This window comes from Coregonus clupeaformis, chromosome 25 (assembly GCF_020615455.1).
Source record: "Coregonus clupeaformis isolate EN_2021a chromosome 25, ASM2061545v1, whole genome shotgun sequence".
NCBI classification, from domain to species: Eukaryota; Metazoa; Chordata; class Actinopteri; order Salmoniformes; family Salmonidae; genus Coregonus; species Coregonus clupeaformis.
In genome coordinates this window covers 34314042-34333685 of record NC_059216.1, presented here as the reverse complement: position 1 = coordinate 34333685, position 19644 = coordinate 34314042, and the positions used below count along the sequence as shown (strand labels likewise).

Here is a 19644-nt window from a genome sequence, read left to right as displayed (position 1 = left end):
CCCTTGCTTCAGCTCCTCTCCCTCCTCCTCATCTCCCCCTCTCTACTTAACTGGGCCAAGCCTGCCCTCCATTTTCTCTCTCTCTTCTCTTTCTTTTGTCTGCACCATCTTTTGTCTTTCTGTCTGCCTTGCTTTTTCTTTCTCTCTCTTCTTTGTGTTCCTTCTTTTCTTTCTTCATGCTCATTCGTCCCTTAGTTATATGTGTGGTACAGTCCACACCATGATGTCAACTCTGGGGCTGTAATTCCTTGCACCACAAATGAGAGAATCATGGTGGTATGCTGGTTAACATTTCACTGCTACAGTCCTCTTCTCAAAAGACAGTGTGTACAACAGAGGATATTCTATCTGACCTCTGACCTCACCTCATGGCACTTCCTGTTTTGACCCCTCTGGGTGGCCCGTCCCGTCCGTGCTCAGTGTTATGATGTTCTTGGCATAACTCACCCTCTCTGTGGCCCTGTCCAGAGACAACTGCTAGCCCCTTCCCCTAGGCACTTCATGTAGACCTGAAAGAATTGGATAGGTATGGTAATAGTTGTCACCTGATAAGTTTGATGTAGATTGCAATATTGCTTACACCTATCCAATCTACACATGGTTAGGGGTAAGGGTTTGCTCTCCCTTTCTTTCTGTGCTCTGTGTGTGTGTGTGTGTGTGTGTGTGTGTGTGTGTGTGTGTCTGCGTGTGCGGACCCACCAGGAGGACAATCATGCTCGACCCAGAGTGATCGCTGATGATGATGAATGTGTGTGTTTGCGTACGAGGTGTGTGTTGATATGTGTGTTAATGTATGTGTGTCTCTCCCCCTGGCAGCGTTGGGTCACCCCCACACCTTCTTCTGTCGTCTGGAGCTTGTTTCGGACCGGGAGGTGCCAGCCTCGCTGCAGAGCCACCTAGAGGTAGAGTTTGACATGCCTGCCGCCTCTGCCTCCAAAGCCACCGTCCGCTCCCTCTCTGTAGAGGACAGGACAGATGTCAAGAAGTGGATCAACTACAAATCACACTACTCCTACCAGGTAATAGACCAGGGTGTTTGTGTGAGGAGTTCTAGCCTTTTGTGAATGGGCTGACATGGTAAAATGACATACACACACCCAAACACACACGTTGGGTGTCCTCCGTAACCTTCTGGCTCAGCCACGGGAGCTGTTTTCTGTGTGTGTATGTAATGTGTAATTAGGCACGATGAGCAACCCCTCTGGCTCCCACTAACAGTAGCTAACACAGTAGTCAGCAGTAGTCGGCACAGTTGCTGCAGATCAACACAAACAACAATTAACGCAGGGCCCGTATCCACAAAGCATCTCAGAGTAGGAATGCTGACCTGGAACAATATAATCAGGGCTAGTTTTCCCTGTTCAGGGCCCGTATCCACAAAGTGTCTCAGAGTAGGAGTGCTGATCTAGGATCTGTCCATATAGTCTTATTCATAATGATCTAAAAGGCTAAACTGATTATAGGTCAGCACTCGTACTCTGAGACTCTTTATGGATACGGGCCCAGGCCACACGTACAGTAAGAAAGCCCTGTTATCATATAGTACAACAGTAGGATAACCATGTTATTATACAGTGAGCTACGCTATAGTAGTAATTATAGCAGTGGTTTGGTTCTTCTAAAAGTATTTTAGGTGAGTCTCAAGGACCATTCAGATTAACGATTTTTAAACAAGGTCAATATCCTTCACGTTGGTTAATATAAAGTCATTTATATTGTAAAGTTCACTGTGTGTACAGGTTAATTCCCACGTGTACACTTAGTGGAAAGCTTCAGGAGCACAGTGAGTGTTAGACAGATGACAGCTGGTAAGGATCAGCTGGTGGTATATAACTAGCGTGGCTAGCCAGAGCCGAGTCCAACCCAGGGATCTCTATCTATATCCAGGTCAAGGCATCAGCCAGGGTAGACACCTCACCAGATCAACCTGCTTCATGTGGTAGGCAGCGCTACGACACTAACCTCTGCTCAGACTTTCCTCTACCTCCGACTTCTCTCTTCTCTAAACAGAGACATGGATGGATTGCCTTGGTTGTGTGTGGGAATGTAGCATATTATCTGTCTGTCTGTCTGTCTGTCTGTATGTCTGTCTGTCTGTCTGTCTGTCTGTCTGTGTCTGTCTGTCTGTCTGGTCACTGATCTATCTCGTCACTGATCTAAATCTATCTATCTCACTGTATGGGCTATGATCGCCACCTTGTGGCCAAAGACAATCACACCTTCATTTAAGTAGACCGTATCGCTCACTGACGTTCTTATACAATACAACTTTATGTCCATTAGAGTTACAGCGAACAATGGAAATGTGTCTTCTGCTCTGTTCTCAACCCCCCCGACAGCACACGTCCCACATACATTTGAGACGAGCACAGGGTCAAGCTGCAGTGCAGTTCTTGGTTTGAGACTCCACAACAGATCTATATACTTTAGAGATCACCTTTAGTGCTTCCTAAGCAGTAGGCCTCCATAGGTGTCCTTGTGTTTGCCTTTCTGACCATGTTGTCCCTTCTGTCCCCCAGGTGCCTATAGAACAGAAAACAGGTGGCCTCTCAGAGAGCAGCAGCCCTACACTGGACCAGGACCAGCCTGGAGAATGTGCACAGCAGTGAACACACGCAGACGGACGGATGCAGGGAGGGCGGGAGGATTTCATTACTGTTTATTTCACAGGAGAAGGGAGAAAAGTCACTTTTTGCACTTTGAAGAACTGTACCGGAGGACGAGTTGGTCGATGTTTGTGCATAGACTGAATGTACACTGGACATAACTGATCGTAGACTGGACATCAACTTGACGTAGACTGGGTCTAGACTGGAAGTACAATGGTCGTAGACTGGACATAGACTAGATCTAGACTAGACAGACTGGTTATAGACGGGTCTTAGACTGGATAAAGACTGGATGTAGACTGGGTATGACTAGATGTAGACTAGATAAACTATCACCTGGCAGTTTATTAGGTACACCACCCCGTTCACGAAAATGGATCTCTCCAACAGATAGTGAGTCACGTGACCATGGCTTGCTATATAAAGCAGGCATCGAGGCATTCAGTTATTGTTCGATTGAACGTTAGAATGGGCAAAACAAGTGACCTAAGCAACTTTGAGCGTGGTATGATCGTCGGTGCCAGGCGCGCCGGATCCAGTACCTCAGAAACGGCCGCCCTCCTGGGCTTTTCACGCACGACAGTGTCCAGGGTTTACCGAGAATGGTGCGACAAACAGAAAACATAGAGTCAGCGGCAGTCCTGTGGGCGAAAACAGCTCGTTGATGAGAGCGGTCGAAGGAATGGGCAAGAATGGTGCAAGCTAACAGGCGGGCCACAAACAGACAAATAACGGCGCAGTACAACAGTGGTGTGCAGAACGGCATCTCGGAACACACAACTCATCGATCCTTGTCACGGATTGGCTGCTGCAGAAGACGACCACACCGGGGGTTCCACTCCTATCAGCTAAAAACAAGAAGAAGCAGCTCCAGTGGGCACGTGATCACCAACACTGGACAATTGAGGAGTGGAAAAACATTGCCTGGAACATGACAGCGAGCTCAGTTTACTTGAGTGGCCTGCGCAGTCCCCAGACCTCATCCCAATAGAGCATCTTTGGGATGAGATGGAATGGGACGTTCGCAGCATGATGTACCGCCGTCCAATCTGCAGCAACTGCGTGATGCCATCGCGTCAGCATGGTCCAACATCCCTGTGGAACGTTTCAGACACCTTGTAGAATGCCCAGAAGAATTCAGGCTGTTCTGGAGGCAAAGAGGGTTCTGACCCGGTACTAGATGGGTGTACCTAATGAACTGGTCGGTGAGTGTAGACTGGACTTTGGTCATAGACTGGATATGACTAGATATAGACTGGACTAAACTGGTTGTAGAATGGATATGACTAGATGTAGACTGGATATAGGCTGTACTTAAACTAGTCGGAGACTGGATATGACTAGATGTAAACTGGATATAGACTGGATTTAAACTAGTTGTATACTGGGGAAACTCAGCAGACTGGGGGCTAATTAGTGTTTTTGCTTTATTCATTTGTTTGTTTTCTTTAAAATGTTGATTTGGCCAGACCTGTTTACTGAGGGAGAGCTATTAGTTTTATATGATGATTCATTTATTGTGAGTGGATCGGCTTGACCTTGTGGTCTTACCCCATTGGGATACAGCGTACAGCAAGGGCAACGTTACAGATCGTTCAGATAGAAATGTATTGTGTAGAACAGTTGATTGTCTGTGAGAGTCAAAGATTGCAGGATGATGGGGATTAGTTTGACATTGTAAAGCCCGGCATTTCAGTAAACCAGGACTTTGGGATAAGTGAAATAAGTGCCCTGATTTCAGGAGTACAGTCATTACGGTCTGTAGAGTGGATTTCATGCGCTCTGAGCCTAATCGAAGCACTAGCTAATGTGCTTCTACAGTATGTGTTTGCTTCAGTGTTCATTGACCTTTCATACAATTCTCAATCAATAGATGTAAGAGGCTTACATTAGTTTACATAGCAGAGCCAAAGTGGCTCTTCAATATGCCACCTAGATAAAATATCCTTTCATGTAGTGTAGACTTTGAAACTTACTAGTTCTATGTATTTTCAACAGTTTTTATTTTCAGTGTCAGTGTTGGTTCACTATTCAGTATTCTACTGAATGGTCTTGTGTTCAGTCAGGTGTTGGGTAAGCATAAATGCTTTCTGCTTTTCTCTCTCGCAAAGTGTAATGTTCTTCCATAAGGTCTTAACATTATGTACTTCGGTCCTGTCATTTCACATGGTAGTCTTAACCAGTCTAAACGTGAGTTAACAACAGTCAATACTGCTATTGATGATGATGATGATGCAGAGTTGTAATACGCTAATGACAACAAATTGTAGTTTGGCTATTTTGGCTGTACTTGGTAATATAATGAAAACTGCTGCATTGTTTTGTATCAATTCATATTTTTCTTTGTAAAGGATTATTATTTTTTTTACATGTACAATGTGCATCCTTACTACTAACATTGACTCAATGTGAACAAGATACTGGATGTACTAAATATAAATATATTCTGCACTGGACATCATCTACAGGTCTAAACACAGATGTAAACTCTCTTTCTAGCTGCTCCATTGTGTAGTTGGTCACAACTGTAGGTTACTGTTGTCTCTCAGTTGGTACATTGTGTGCAGAAAATGCTTCTTTGTGAAAATTGCCCTACTTGCATCTCAAAACATCACTTAGCAGAGGGAATTTTCTTCTCAACAGCGCAACAAATCAAACTCAAGAAATGTTTTGATAAGGGGGATTGTTGTGGTTTAGGTTTGCACAATGTGTTCTTGTCGCTATGAAACATGAAATCATTAATTGTAATTATATAGAGAGTGAATAGTTCATCTATTATGTTTATTTTTTCTCTAGATGATAAACAGGTTCTCACATTTGAGTTTGCTATAACTGTATGCCACAATTAATTATCTTTCTTTTTCTTCTTTTTTTACACGTGAAATTTGTCAAGTGAGTGGAATGTTAGAAAACAGGTCTTAACAGGATCTGGGTTACCTAGTTTACCATCTCTGAGAGAAAAACAACAACATGGAAATGTTTATTTTTGACCGAGAGGAAGGTCAATCCAGATCTGGATGGGAAACTAGTCCGGAAAATCCTATACAATAGAACATTTGAATCATTTTTAAAGATTTTCAAGCTTGAGATATCTAGACCTCTTGAGACCACATTTGATTTAAGAAAAGCCTGTTGTATACTGTAAGCCCAGTACATTTTAATGGTTTTCCAAGAAAACTTTGCAGTCTGACAACGTTATGACATTTTTATTCTTTATGACAAAACATCATATGACTGTGCTCTGCTTCTGTATACCCTAAAGAGATGCATTCTGGGTCATGGGATCAGTCTGTTTTGGTAACATGGTTTTGTGTTTCATACATGGCAACTGTTTATATCATTAGCTGCAACCTGTAAATAATCCACTCTGCAACACTAGACGGATAAGATCTGTTCCTTTGACAGATCCAACTGGAGTACTCAAGAATGCTAAAGAGGTATATTTGATGAAAATGATACTACAAACTGGAAAAAGGAATTAAATATATATTTTTCTCTTGAGTATTGCTTTTTTCTGCTTTTTTGAACTACATACAGGAGGCCCTGCAAAACAAAATCTCACTAACACATGACTGACAGTTAGACAATCCTAGGATACACACTGCTACACCCCAGCTGTTCTTGCGTATTCCGTTTTCTTCTGTTGCTTTGTTCTCTTTGTTGCACTGTTCCTCACACAAGCCGAGAGTAGTAGCACCTCTGCTTCAGTTCCATTCTAGTCCAGTTCCAGTCAACTCAGAAATTCAATATACAACATGAATTTAAAAAATACACAAGATATAAATTAGAGGCATTTCCATTGTCCATGTCCAGTCTGATTCCTCAATTCAATATTTCCAAACTGGTTGGTCATCGTAAAAAAAAAAATATATGTTTTACAAGGTCAGCCATAGTACGAGCCCCTGGAGCAAATTAGGGTTAAGTGCCTTGCTCAAGGGCACATCAACAGATTTTTCACCTTGTTGGCTCGAGTATTAGGGTTGCTGGTCCAATACTCTAACCTGCTAGGCTACCTGCCACCCTAGGTCACAGATCAAGACTTCATTGTGACCAGACATATGGTTTTGTCTGTATGAAAGGTTCGGGAACCACTGTCCCATTCAACTGGAGAACCAACAGAATCCAGCCTCTCAGCTGTGGTTCTCGTTCTCCCTGGTGCGTGGCAACACCTTGGATCCCTCCAGTTTGATGACCTGCTCCTTGGTGTGTCTACGGTCTCTGCTTCTGAGGAGCGCCAGAATTTGGGTTCCAGGACGTGGGGACCCCTTTTCTCCTCCTGCCCATGACGGGCTGTGCTCCTCGGTAGAGCTGGGCCTGGTGTTGACACAGACCCACACGGCTCAGCAGCATCAGGACGTCCACGTGGAAGGCCAGTGTCAGGATACTGTACAGGAACGGGTTGGCACACGAATTCAACGAGTAGAACAACACCAGCAGCACCTGGAAGAGATGAGCGGGTGTCAAGATGATGACTGATGAGCAGATTAAGAAGATTTTGAAGATGAGTGGATGAATGAAGGTGACACATAGGAGGATGAAGGACTTGAATTAAAGTAATTCCATTCCATTTGATCAACCAATTGGATGAAATTGGACAATGATGAATATAGGAGGAGTGAGGTGGAGAACCATTGAGTCGGTGACGGTTATGAGTGGGCGGTGCAGCGCAGCGAACAGGCCATAGAAGGAGATGGGCGCCAGGCACAAGAAGTCGGTGAAGATGAGCACGGCCATGCGTTTAACCATGCTGGCGTCCCCTCGGCTCAACGGATGTTGCGGGTTGTGCACCATGCAGTAGATGTGCAGGTAGCACACACACACCACCACAAAAGCCAACACATTCAGCGCAAGCAGGTCTACCACGTAGACCATTGCGGCGGTCGAGTCTGTGTCCATGAGCAGACAGATACTAACCCTATTGTAGCTGCTAACGGCAGGTAGTGGAAGCACAGCTAACACCAGGCACAGCCGCCAGCCGGCTAGCATTAGCACCGCTACATGGCGGTCAGCGTGTAGACTGACAGCTCGCTGGCGAACACCGTGAGCGCCCCGGTCAGTTGGCAGCCTCTGCCAGTCGATGGCGTAGTGGTGGTACTGGGAGCACATGTAGAGGTCCACAGACGCAATGAGCAGAAAGTACACGCCCATGCAGAGGTCATGGCAAGGTTGCACAGGAGGAAGCGGATGATTGTCCGTTTGTAGTGGCTGGTCAGCAGGACGAACAGGACCAGGAGGTTAGCAAGAACGGCTAGCAGGCTGACCAGCCACACTGACACCCGCAAGCACCCCAGGCTCATCACGACCTCACAGGGGTTGAAGGCGTCGGGCAGAGGTGTGCAGGGGACCCCCTCGTCCTCCAGGTCGTTGTCACACAGTGTGTAGTCGAAGCTTTCATCTGGGCCCTCCATAGGGAACACTATTGATGGGCCGTTACTGAAGCACTCGCCTGATGGGGGACAGCTGTAGTTACCGTAGTAGTGCTGGTAGTCATAGAGGTAGTTGGGGCTGCCGCTGGTGGGATGGCGGTACTGGGGGTCTCAGGGGGAGGGCTCGCGCCCCTCGTAGTCCTAAGAGGGGGTCCCAGAGGACCTCTTGGATCGCTGACTTCTGGCAGAGCTGGTCAGGTTGCAAATAACAGACTCCACGTGTCTAGAAGATTAAAGATCCACATGAGCATGGTCCCAGACAAAAAAGCTAATAGGTTAAATACAGTCACTAGTGAAAGTCTACACACCCCTTGCACAATCTTCCTGCCTTAAAATGTTATCTGAAAAGGGATTTCATTTTTCCTACTGATCTACACAAATTATAGAAAAATGTTCTAATTAATATAAAATGAAAAATGAAGATGTATTGATTGCGTATGTCTTCACACCCCAGAGTTAATACTTAGTGGAACACCTTTGGCAAACATTACAGCTGTGAATATGTTTTTAAATAAGATTCCACCAACCTTGCACAACTCTTAACGCCTGTAAGTCTAAGAGGGAATATTGAATTCGGCCTTTACTGCTATAGCCTAGATAAACGCATTGAATAACACATTCATAAATGGCAAAAAATACAGTAAAAAAAAAAATCATAAGAAACAAGGTTTTGAAGTGCCTGTCCCATATCTAAGAGATATAAGAAAGCTCAGGAAATACACTACATGAAAAAAAAGTATGTGGACACCTGCTCATCGAACATCTCATTCCATAATCATAGGCATTAATATGGAGTTGGTCCCCCACTTTGCTGCTATAACAGCCTCCACTTTTATAGGAAGGCTTTCCACTAGATGTTGGAACATTGCTGTGGGGACTTGCTTCCATTTAGGCACAAGAGCATTCGTGAGGTCAGGCACTGATGTTGGGCGATTAGGCCTTCGATGGGGTTGAGCTCAGAGCTCTGTGCAGGCCAGTCAAGTTCTTCCACACCGATCTCGACAAACCATTTCTGTATGGACTTGCTGAGAGAGGCTGTATTTCAAAGTATGTATTTTTCTCAATAGATTTTTGTGCAAATGGGACAGTGAATAAATCCAACTCTGATTTGGTGCACTCCCCAGACATACTATGTAATAGAGCCATCACACCTTTAAAGTATGATTTTAAACAACCTTGCTTTGTTTGCTCTGTGAGGCCTCTGTGAGGCCTCTGTGCTGCTCATTTTCTTTTATATGGGACTGACAAGCTGCCATGGATAGACGTCACAAAGTAACTTAATGACATGATCTAACCATGATTGTAAAGAACCACTATTGCTAACACATACAAATGTGCGCTCTCATCTGAACATGAATAAATAGGCAACTTTAATTTGGTCTACACGCAACAGCGCGAGATAACAAGCAATATACTGTATGTTTAGTCTGGCAGTGACCCCCAGTCATGGCAGGGTCTGGCCACTAGAGGGAACTACCAGCAAGAAAACGGTCAATACTGTGAGGAACTCATCAAGCCCAGTAGGCCTATCTGCTATGTTCTTGTATTATATGGGGCTCTGTATGGATTTTGCTTTGTGCACGGGGGCATTGTCATGCTGAAACAGGAAAGGGCCTTCCCCAAACTGTTGCCACAAAGTTGGAAGCACAGAATCGTCTAGAATGTAATTGTATGCTGTAGCGTTCAGATTTCCCTTCACTGGAACTAAGGGGCCTAGCCCGAACCATGAAAAACAGCCCCAGATCCATTATTCCTCCTCCACCAAATTTTACAGTTAGCACTATGCATTGGGGCAGGTAGCGTTCTCCTGGCATCCGCCAAACCACGATTCATCCGTTGGACTGCCAGATGGTGAAGCGTGATTCATCACTCCAGAGAACGTGTTTCCACTGCTCCAGAGTCCAATGGCGGCGAGCTTTACACCACTTCAGCCGACGCTTGGCATTGCGCATGGTGATCTTAGGCTTGTGTGCGGCTGCTCGGCCATGGAAACCCATTTCATGAAGCTCCCAACAAACAGTTATTGTGCTGACGTTGCATCCAGAGGAAGTTTGGAAGTCAGTAGTGACTTTTGCAACCAAGGATACAACGCTCTATGCACTTCAGCACTCGGCGGTCCTGTTCTGTGAACTTGTGTGGCCTACCACTTCGCGGCTGAGCCGTTGTTACGCCTAGACGTTTCCATTTCACAATAACAGCACTTACAGTTAGTTGACCGGGGCAGCTCTAGCAGGGCAGAAATATGACGAACTGACTTGTTGGAAAGGTGGCATCCTATGACGGTGCCACGTTGAAAGTCACTGAGCTCTTCAGTAAGGCCATTCTACTGCCAATGTTTGTCTATGGAGATTGCATGGCTGTGTGCTCAATTTTATACACCTGTCAGCAACAGGTGTGGCTGAAATAGCCGAATCCACTAATTGGAAGGGTTCTCCACATACTTTTGTATATATAGTGTATGTGGAAGGGGTTGTCTAAACCTCAACTCAAGTTGAACATTCCCTGACTTGATCAAGGAGACCTGTTGTCCACACTCCTCGTCTGGTGTAGACTTGAAAGCATACAAAGCATAACCGTGCAAGAAGTCTGACCTATCAATAGCCAATACTTGATCCTTTAAGTGTTTCCCTGAAGCCAAGGCCAATTGTTAAATTTCACGCACTGCTGATCCTGAACCATAATCTGTCTGGAATGGTTTGCTTGGAAACTGTTGTCCGTCTACATACATAGCCATGAATTCCATATTATAATGTTTGAAGTTAAAAGTACTCTTATTTTATGCACCTGTAAAACTATCATCGTCCACCAGACCGATAACTATGCATTTTGGTAGCGGTCCTAGAAACAAATTCTCTTGATTACACACACGGTTACCTGAAGCTAAACTAAATGTCTTCATACACACCCTTTCAATTGGGTACTTTGCAGTTGTTGAAAATAGTGTTTGGGCATGTCCATGTTTCACAGCTGGTGGGCCTCCTGAGTGGAGCAGCGGTCTTAGGCACTGCATTGCAGTGCTTGAGGCATCACTACAGACCTGGGTTCGATCCCAGGCTGTGTCACAACCGGCCATGACCGGGAGTTCCATAGGGCGGAGCACAATTGGCCCAGCGTCGTCTGGGTTAGGGGAGGGTTTGGCCGGGGGAGCTTTACTTGGCTCATCACGCTCTAGCGACTCCTTGTGGCGGGCCGGGCGCCTGCAGGCTGACTTCGGTCATCCGTTGAATAGTGTTCCCTCAGACACATTGGTGCAGCTGGCTTCCGGGTTAAGCGGGCGGGTGTTAAGGAGCGCGGTTTGGCAGGTCATTTTTCGGAGGATGCATGAATCGACCTTCGCCTCTCCCGAGCCCGTTGTGGAATTGCAGCGATGAGACAAGATCATAATTGAAATTGGGAGAAAAGGGGGGTAAAATACAAAAAAGACATACTCTACCGTTCAAAAGTTTGGGGTCACTTAGAAATGTCCTTGTTTTAGAAAGAAAAGCCATTTTTTTGTCCATTAAAATAACATGTGCACCGGGGCCTCCCACTCCTCTTTCTATTCTGGTTAGAGACAGTTTGCGCTGTTCTGTGAAGGGAGTAGTACACAGCGTTGTACGAGATCTTCAGTTTCTTGGCAATTTCTCGTATGGAATAGCCTTCATTTCTCAGAACAAGAATAGACTGACGAGTTTCAGAAGAAAGTTATTTGTTTCTGGCCATTTTGAGCCTGTAATCAAAACCACAATTGCTGATGCTCCAGATACTCAACTTGACTCAAGAAGGCCAGTTTTATTGCTTCTTTAATCAGCACAACAGTTTTCAGCTGTGCTAACATAATTGCAAAAGGGTTTTCTAATGATCAATTAGCCTTTTAAAATGATAAACTTAGATTAGCAAACACAACGTGCCATTGGAACACAGGACTGATGGTTGCTGATAATGGGCCTCTGTACGCCTATGTAGATATTCCATAAAAAATCTGCTGTTTCCAGCTACAATAGCCATTTACAACATTAACAATGTCTACACTGTATTTCTGATCAATTTGATGTTATTTTAATGACAACAAAATTGCTTTTCTTTCGAAAACAAGGACATTTCTAAGTGACCCCAAACTTTTGAACGGTAGTGTATATACACTGCTCAAACAAATAAAGGGAACACTAAAATAACACATCCTAGATCTGAATGAATGAAATAATCTTATTAAATACTTTTTTCTTTACATAGTTGAATGTGCTGACAACAAAATCACACAAAAATTATCAATGGAAATCAAATGTATCAACCCATGGAGGTCTGGATTTGGAGTCACCCTCAAAATTAAAGTGGAAAACCACACTACAGGCTGATCCAACTTTGATGTAATGTCCTTAAAACAAGTCAAAATGAGGCTCAGTAGTGTGTGTGGCCTCCACGTGCCTGTATGACCTCCCTACAACGCCTGGGCATGCTCCTGATGAGGTGGCGGATGGTCTCCTGAGGGATCTCCTCCCAGACCTGGACTAAAGCATCCGCCAACTCCTGGACAGTCTGTGGTGCAACGTGGCGTTGGTGGATGGAGCGAGACATGATGTCCCAGATGTGCTCAATTGGATTCAGGTCTGGGGAACGGGCGGGCCAGTCCATAGCATCAATGCCTTCCTCTTGCAGGAACTGCTGACACACTCCAGCCACATGAGGTCTAGCATTGTCTTGCATTAGGAGGAACCCAGGGCCAACCGCACCAGCATATGGTCTCACAAGGGGTCTAAGGATCTCATCTCGGTACCTAATGGCAGTCAGGCTACCTCTGGCGAGCACATGGAGGGCTGTGCGGCCCCCCAAAGAAATGCCACCCCACACCATGACTGACCCACCGCCAAACCGGTCATGCTGGAGGATGTTGCAGGCAGCAGAACGTTCTCCACGGCGTATCCAGACTCTGTCACGTCTGTCACATGTGCTCAGTGTGAACCTGCTTTCATCTGTGAAGAGCACAGGGCGCCAGTGGCGAATTTGCCAATCTTGGTGTTCTCTGGCAAATGCCAAACGTCCTGCACGGTGTTGGGCTGTAAGCACAACCCCCACCTGTGGACGTCGGGCCCTCATACCACCCTCATGGAGTCTGTTTCTGACCGTTTGAGCAGACACATGCACATTTGTGGCCTGCTGGAGGTCATTTTGCAGGGCTCTGGCAGTGCTCCTCCTGCTCCTCCATGCACAAAGGCGGAGGTAGCAGTCCTGCTGCTGAGTTGTTGCCCTCCTACGGCCTCCTCCATGTCTCCTGATGTACTGGCCTGTCTCCTGGTAGCGCCTCCATGCTCTGGACACTACGCTGACAGACACAGCAAACCTTCTTGCCACAGCTCGCATTGATGTGCCATCCTGGATGAGCTGCACTATCTGAGCCACTTGTGTGGGTTGTAGACTCCGTCTCATGCTACCACTAGAGTGAAAGCACCGCCAGCATTCAAAAGTGACCAAAACATCAGCCAGGAAGAAGTGGTCTGTGGTCACCACCTGCAAAACCAGTCCTTTATTGGGGGTGTCTTGCTAATTGCCTATAATTTCCACCTGTTGTCTATTCCATTTGCACAACAGCATGTGAAATGTATTGTCAATCAGTGTTGCTTCCTAAGTGGACAGTTTGATTTCACAGAAGTGTGATTGACTTGGAGTTACATTGTGTTGTTTAAGTGTTCCCTTTATTTTTTTGAGCAGTGTATATAGTTTCACGGCTGGTGATACAGTTAACTTCTTGACAAAAAGTGACACCGATACTATGTGAATACGGTAACATACATCCCCGACATCCATCAGGCAAAACTCATCTTTACAACACACCAGGCGAATCTAAATGTCCAAACCATTCAACATGAGTTTCTCTTGAAAGAAAATGTCACTGTGTATATAGGTCCAATCATTTCAAATATTGCACTATTCGATGAATTTGCAGCCCTTTTAGTCAGTCCGCCGTTAGCCCCTGCGGGTTCGGTCACGTCCCTTTGCCCCGCTGTGTCCTTGGAAACAAAGCCGCTGAAAATTGGGTCAGCACCATAATTCAAAATGCTTTCTATAATGGCTCGATATGGGTATGTACTACTACTCTGACTGATTAAATGATCACCCAAGGAAACATCCACCTGTGAAAACATGGTTGCTATTGGATACTTGATAAGACCTACAGGTGTTCCGGCATCAACATTTGTTCCATTAGGTTTAGTGACTTTGACACTTAAGTATAGCGAGGTATTATTCAGATCAACCATTGCCAGCTATGAAGAACTCCAAAGGTGCTGTATCCGAGATTGCTGAGAGAGGCTGTATTTCAATGTATGTATTTTTCTCAATAGATGTTTGTGTAAATGGGACAGTGAATAAATCCAACTCTGATTTGGTGCACTCCCCAGACATACTATGTAATAGAGCCATCACACCTTTAAAGTATGATTTTAAACAACCTTGCTTTGTTTGCTCTGTGAGGCCTCTGTGCTGCTCATTTTCTTTTATATGGGACTGACAATCGCTGTTGGCTGGGCTCCCTGCCTGTGCCATTAAACCCCTACAACTCATCCAGAATGCCGCAGCCCGTCTGGTGTTCAATCTTCCCAAGTTCTCTCACGTCACCCCCCTCCTCCGCACACTCCACTGGCTTCCAGTTGAAGCTCGCATCCGTTACAAGACCATGGTGCTTGCCTATGGAGCAGTGAGGGGAACGGCACCTCCGTATCTTCAGGCTCTGATCAGTCCCTACACCCAAACGAGGGCATTGCGTTCATCCACCTCTGGCCTGCTGGCTTCCCTTCCTCTGCGGAAGCATAGTTCCCGCTCAGCCCAGTCAAAACTGTTCGCTGCTCTGGCACCCCAATGGTGGAACAAGCTCCCTCACGACGCCAGGACAGCGGAGTCACTCACCACCTTCCGGAGACATTTGAAACCCCACCTCTTTAAGGAACACCTGGGATAGGATAAAGTAATCCTTCTACCCCCCCCCCAAAAAAAAAAAAAAAAAAAAGTATCATTGTAAAGTGGTTATCCCACTGGCTATAGGGGCACCAATTTGTAGTCGCTCTGGATAAGAGCGTCTGCTAAATGACGTAAATGTGCCCTTGAGCAAGGCACTTAACCCTAATTGCTCCTGTAAGTCGCTCTGGATAAGAGCGTCTGCTAAATGACTAAAATGTAAATGTAAATGTGACAAGCTGCCATGGATAGACGTCACAAAGTAACTTCATGACATGATCTAACCATGATTGTAAAGAACCACTATTGCTAACACATACAAATGTGCGCTCTCATCTGAACATGAATAAATAGGCAACTTTAATTTGGTCTACACGCAACAGCGCGAGATAACAAGCAATATACTGTATGTTTAGTCTGGCAGTGACCCCCAGTCATGGCGGGGTCTGGCCACTAGAGGGAACTACCATCAAGAAAACGGTCAGTACTGTGAGGAACTCATCAAGCCCAGTAGGCCTATCTGCTATCTTCTTGTATTATATGGGTCTCGTTCCTCTGCCCAGGCGTTGCTGACACATGCCTGGGGCGTATTCATTACGCCATTTCTGTTGCAAAACGTTTCTTAAACGGAAGCAAATGGAACGAAACGAGGAGGGACCTACCTGAATTTGTCCAATAGAAACTCTTGTTTTGCTCCATTTGGTTCTTTTGATTCTTATTTGGTTCGTTTGGTTCTTAAACGTTAAACGGTTTCCGTAATGAATACACCCCTGATCTTTCAACACTTGGATAGTTATTTTACCAGAGGAGGCTGGTGGGAGGAGCTATAGGAGGACGGGGTCATTGTAATGGCTGGAATTGTATAAATGGAAAGGAGTCAAACGTGGTTTCCATGTGTTTTTTACATTTTTTATTTAACCTTTATTTAACTAGGCAAGTCAGTTAAGAACACATTCTTATTTACAATGATGGCCTACCCTACCAAAAGAGAAAAGGCCTCCTGCGGGGACGGGGGATAAAAAATAATAATAAATATATATATAAATATAGGACCAAATACACATCACAACAAGAGAGACATTACTACATAAAGAGAGACCTAAGACACAACATAGCATGGCAGCAACACACGACAACACAGAAAGGTAGCTTGATGTGTTTAACACGTTCCATTGATTCCATTCCAGCCATTACGATGAGCCCCTCCTCCTATAGCTCCTCCCACCAGCTAGGGTGACTACATGTCCCAGATTGTGAGGGACAGTACCGCATTTTAGCCCTTTGTCCCAATAGTGTGCAACTGCAGCACACAATTCAGGGCGTTCCTGCATGTGGGCATTCCAGGAACGGCCCCCTCGAGCATCCCAGTCTTGCATGAACGCCCCCTTGAGCACGACATCTGGTGTGGGTCAAAATGGAAACACAAGCATTATCAGACTTTTTTCGCCCCCGCCTCCCAGAGTCCTCCTTGCTAGCTAGTGGGAGTGACCAGTAGACAGTGTCCTTCGCTCCAGCCTGCTGAACACCTGCCCTCACAGTCGTTAACAGAACTGTGGGAAAACAGTGCCCGACAGGTGGGGGCGAAGGACACTGTCTACCGGTGTCGCCCCCGCCTACTGCTAGCACAGCAGGTGGGAGGATGGGGGCACACCGTGTGCTAGCCAGCTTGCTAGTTAGCGACAACGTGTGCACGTTTGCTAGTTAGCTAGCACACGTGTCACCCCTGCCTCCCACCTGCTGTGTACCGGAGAAAAACTTGCCCGACAGGCGGGAGGCTGGCGCAACACTTTGTGTTAGCTAACTAGCTATCTTGCCAGTTAGGGACACCAGTGTACGGCTAGCTAGCTATCTACTGTTGCCGCCCCCGCCCCTTCTTCTGCGGGGTTTATCGACGGCTGGCAACCAACGTTATTGTGCATTAACGCCACCTACTGTACTGGAGCGCCCCTGCCTCCTGCCTGTCCTCCCTTACGAAAAAAGATAGCAGTCAGAGTGCACTTTATAACTGCAGTATGAGGCAAATACTGCATCCAAAATAACTGCGTCAAAAATACCACAGTCGACTGCAGTTACTGCACTTTTACTGCAGTTTCAAAACTGTAATCTTTTTTTGTAAGAGCTTAAAAATTGACCAATATAAGTATAAAGATGGTTTCCTGCAGATGCAGGAATGCCCATATGCAGGAACACCCCGAATTGCAGGCTGCAATTGCACCCTTCTCATTTGTCCCTCAACCAAAAAATCATGTCCCGCATTTTATCAACAAATTCAAACACCACTCATTTAGAAAAAAAGGTTGATTTGTCCTGTATTTCAGTCAGACATTCCAACCTTTCTGTTGCAGTCATGTTGCGCTTATGAAAATATATCAATCATAAAGATGTGGTACTGGTGATTTTAAACACTTATCCAATCGTTGTTGAGATCTGATATTCTGTGCAGTGCAAGACGAGACATAGGCCAATGTCATAGGCCCTATTGTCAACCAATCACATTTCTCAAAATCCTTTCGGGCTAAATTCCAGCTAAACTTGGAGAGGACCACAGGAGGCTGCTGAGGGGAGAACGGCTCATAATAATGGCCGGAATGGAGCAAATGGATTGGCATCAAACACCTGGAAACCATGTGTTTGATGTATTTGATAACATTCCACCTATTCTGCTCCAGTCATTAACAAGAGCCCGTACTCCCCAATTAAGGTGCCACCAACCTCCTGTGGAGAGGACAGTTATGAATAACTACTTACAAAAAGTGTGCTTCTGACAAAGACCTGCAAAAGTAAGTAAATAGCCGTACTAGACTGAAAGGTACAAGGTAATTTCGTGAAACGTGTGAGGCTCTCCATGCTCATTAGTTGCTCATTCAACATATTTGCTGTTGCTTCACCCAATCCTGTGTTAAAAGTCTCCCTTCCTAAGTGTTTTACATTCTCTGAGACCAGCCAGAAATGTTTCCTTGGCCAAATATTGCCAGATTTTCATAAAACAGCCACATGTGGTCTCACGTTTCTGCATCTTCAAATTTTGCACGAGGTAGGCTGTAGTCTATTTGGTGCGCTTTGTTCGGTGTAGTCGGAGCAGGGATGTAGTGTCGCTCCGCAACTTCTCACAATGGTGCTCACAATGGCGCTTGTTTAGTAAAGTTAGCTCAAAGATGAATCAATTTCTAGGAAGATCACATAACGATGAATTAGTATTCTACATAACAGAACCAAATATAGTTCAACCAAAAACGTCACCTAATTTCTTATGAGATTTTAGGATGGTTAGCTGAACAGTCACTTTTTTTCTTATGCAGCCAAAACTCAACAGAGCATGCTTGGATTAAAACAGAATACAGGAAGGCTATTTAGTTTTTTAACACCAGCTGCTCTAATTTGCTCATGAAACTGTAATTCAAGAAGATCTCAATGCATATTCCCATGAAACTGATTGAGATCAAATGATTGGCTTGCAGATGCAGTTTGGCATTTCACTGGTTAAACTTGAAGAAACAACATTCAGGATTGACAGTGATGATGGCCTATTTTGAAATTAGGTATGCCTAATTTAGTGTTTGAGGGTATTAAAAATGTATTTGAGACAATGTGTGGGGGCATAGGCAGATGTTGCAATTGGAGGATGCATTTTATGCATATTCTATAATGAGATTCAATAGGCTACATTTGCTGCCAAAATTGTTTTTCATGTAGGCTACACTGTCCTATAAATGTCCCACTGCAAAAATCACCCTGTTGTCCCGTATTTGGGTATTTTAAAATGTGGTCGCCCTACCAACAGCCTCCTCTGTATTTTACATATCAACTCACCACATCATATGTCATAGTAATCTGGTCCCTGACGGCAGAGTCGATGACGTCGCACGCAGCCATTGGTTGATGCATGCAACATCTGAGCTGGGGAACGCGACCATGATCTCCCAAACCTGACCACAGAAATAAGTTGTCCATTACCTCCATATCACCGAGGGGCTTCTTTAGACTCATTCAAATGTTTGTTATCGTAAAACCACCTAGACCATTTTTAATAGTGTAGTAATGATAATCTACTGTAGCTCTCTCCATTCCAATGGATTCTAGGTAGGATTTACTGTCCCCTATTCTCAACATAACAATTGGGTTGAGATGGAGAAACACAAACTGGTCTTAGATCAGCATTAATGTCTAAAAGCAACTTCATCATCCTCCCTCCAATCACATGACTCCGTGCTGTACCTATGAGAAGAGTTACCTACACTAATACAGACCACCACTAGGGACAACATACTCCACTCACTCACCGGCCCAATCCCAAAACGGTCCTTAGATCCTCCGCTTGATGCACTTGTGGAGATCTGACAGGATTTTACTTCCACCCCCTAGCCTATCAGAGGGCAAGATTAGGCACATGCACAGATAGAGCCCTAGGGGTGCTGGGGCACTTGTCCTTTTGCCCTGCTATGAATTTATTTTATTGTATTTTTAGTCTCTTTTCGCTCTTGTATCTTTAAATGCAACAAATTGCCTATCAAACTAGATAATCTCTCATAAATTCATGAATCTTGAAAAAAGTCCCCTCCCCCGCCCTTCTGCTACCGCGAGTGCAGCAGTGCATTACTGCACTTGTCCTTGTCGCATGCACAAGCTACCCCTGCGCCAATCAGTGAGTTTGAAATTAATACAGCCAGTAGTAGGTTACTCTG

The 19644-nt window shown here is 45.2% G+C and overlaps 1 protein-coding gene and 1 pseudogene across 3 annotated transcripts in view; one reads left to right on the top strand and one right to left on the bottom strand.

Moving 5' to 3' along the window:
- ston2 (stonin 2) overlaps window positions 1–3090 on the top strand; it is a 59152-nt gene extending 56062 nt beyond the window's left edge. For all 3 annotated transcript variants that reach the window (XM_041848279.2, XM_041848278.2, XM_041848281.2), the window contains 2 exons: window positions 817–1019; window positions 2520–3090. In XM_041848279.2, coding sequence (XP_041704213.2) covers window positions 817–1019; window positions 2520–2609 — 293 coding nt within the window. In that variant the 3' untranslated portion in view covers window positions 2610–3090. The remainder of the gene's footprint in view (window positions 1–816; window positions 1020–2519) is intronic.
- Window positions 3091–6818: 3728 nt separating this feature from the next.
- On the bottom strand, window positions 6819–18835 carry LOC121538944 (annotated as a pseudogene).
- Between the last annotated feature and the right edge of the window lie 809 nt (window positions 18836–19644).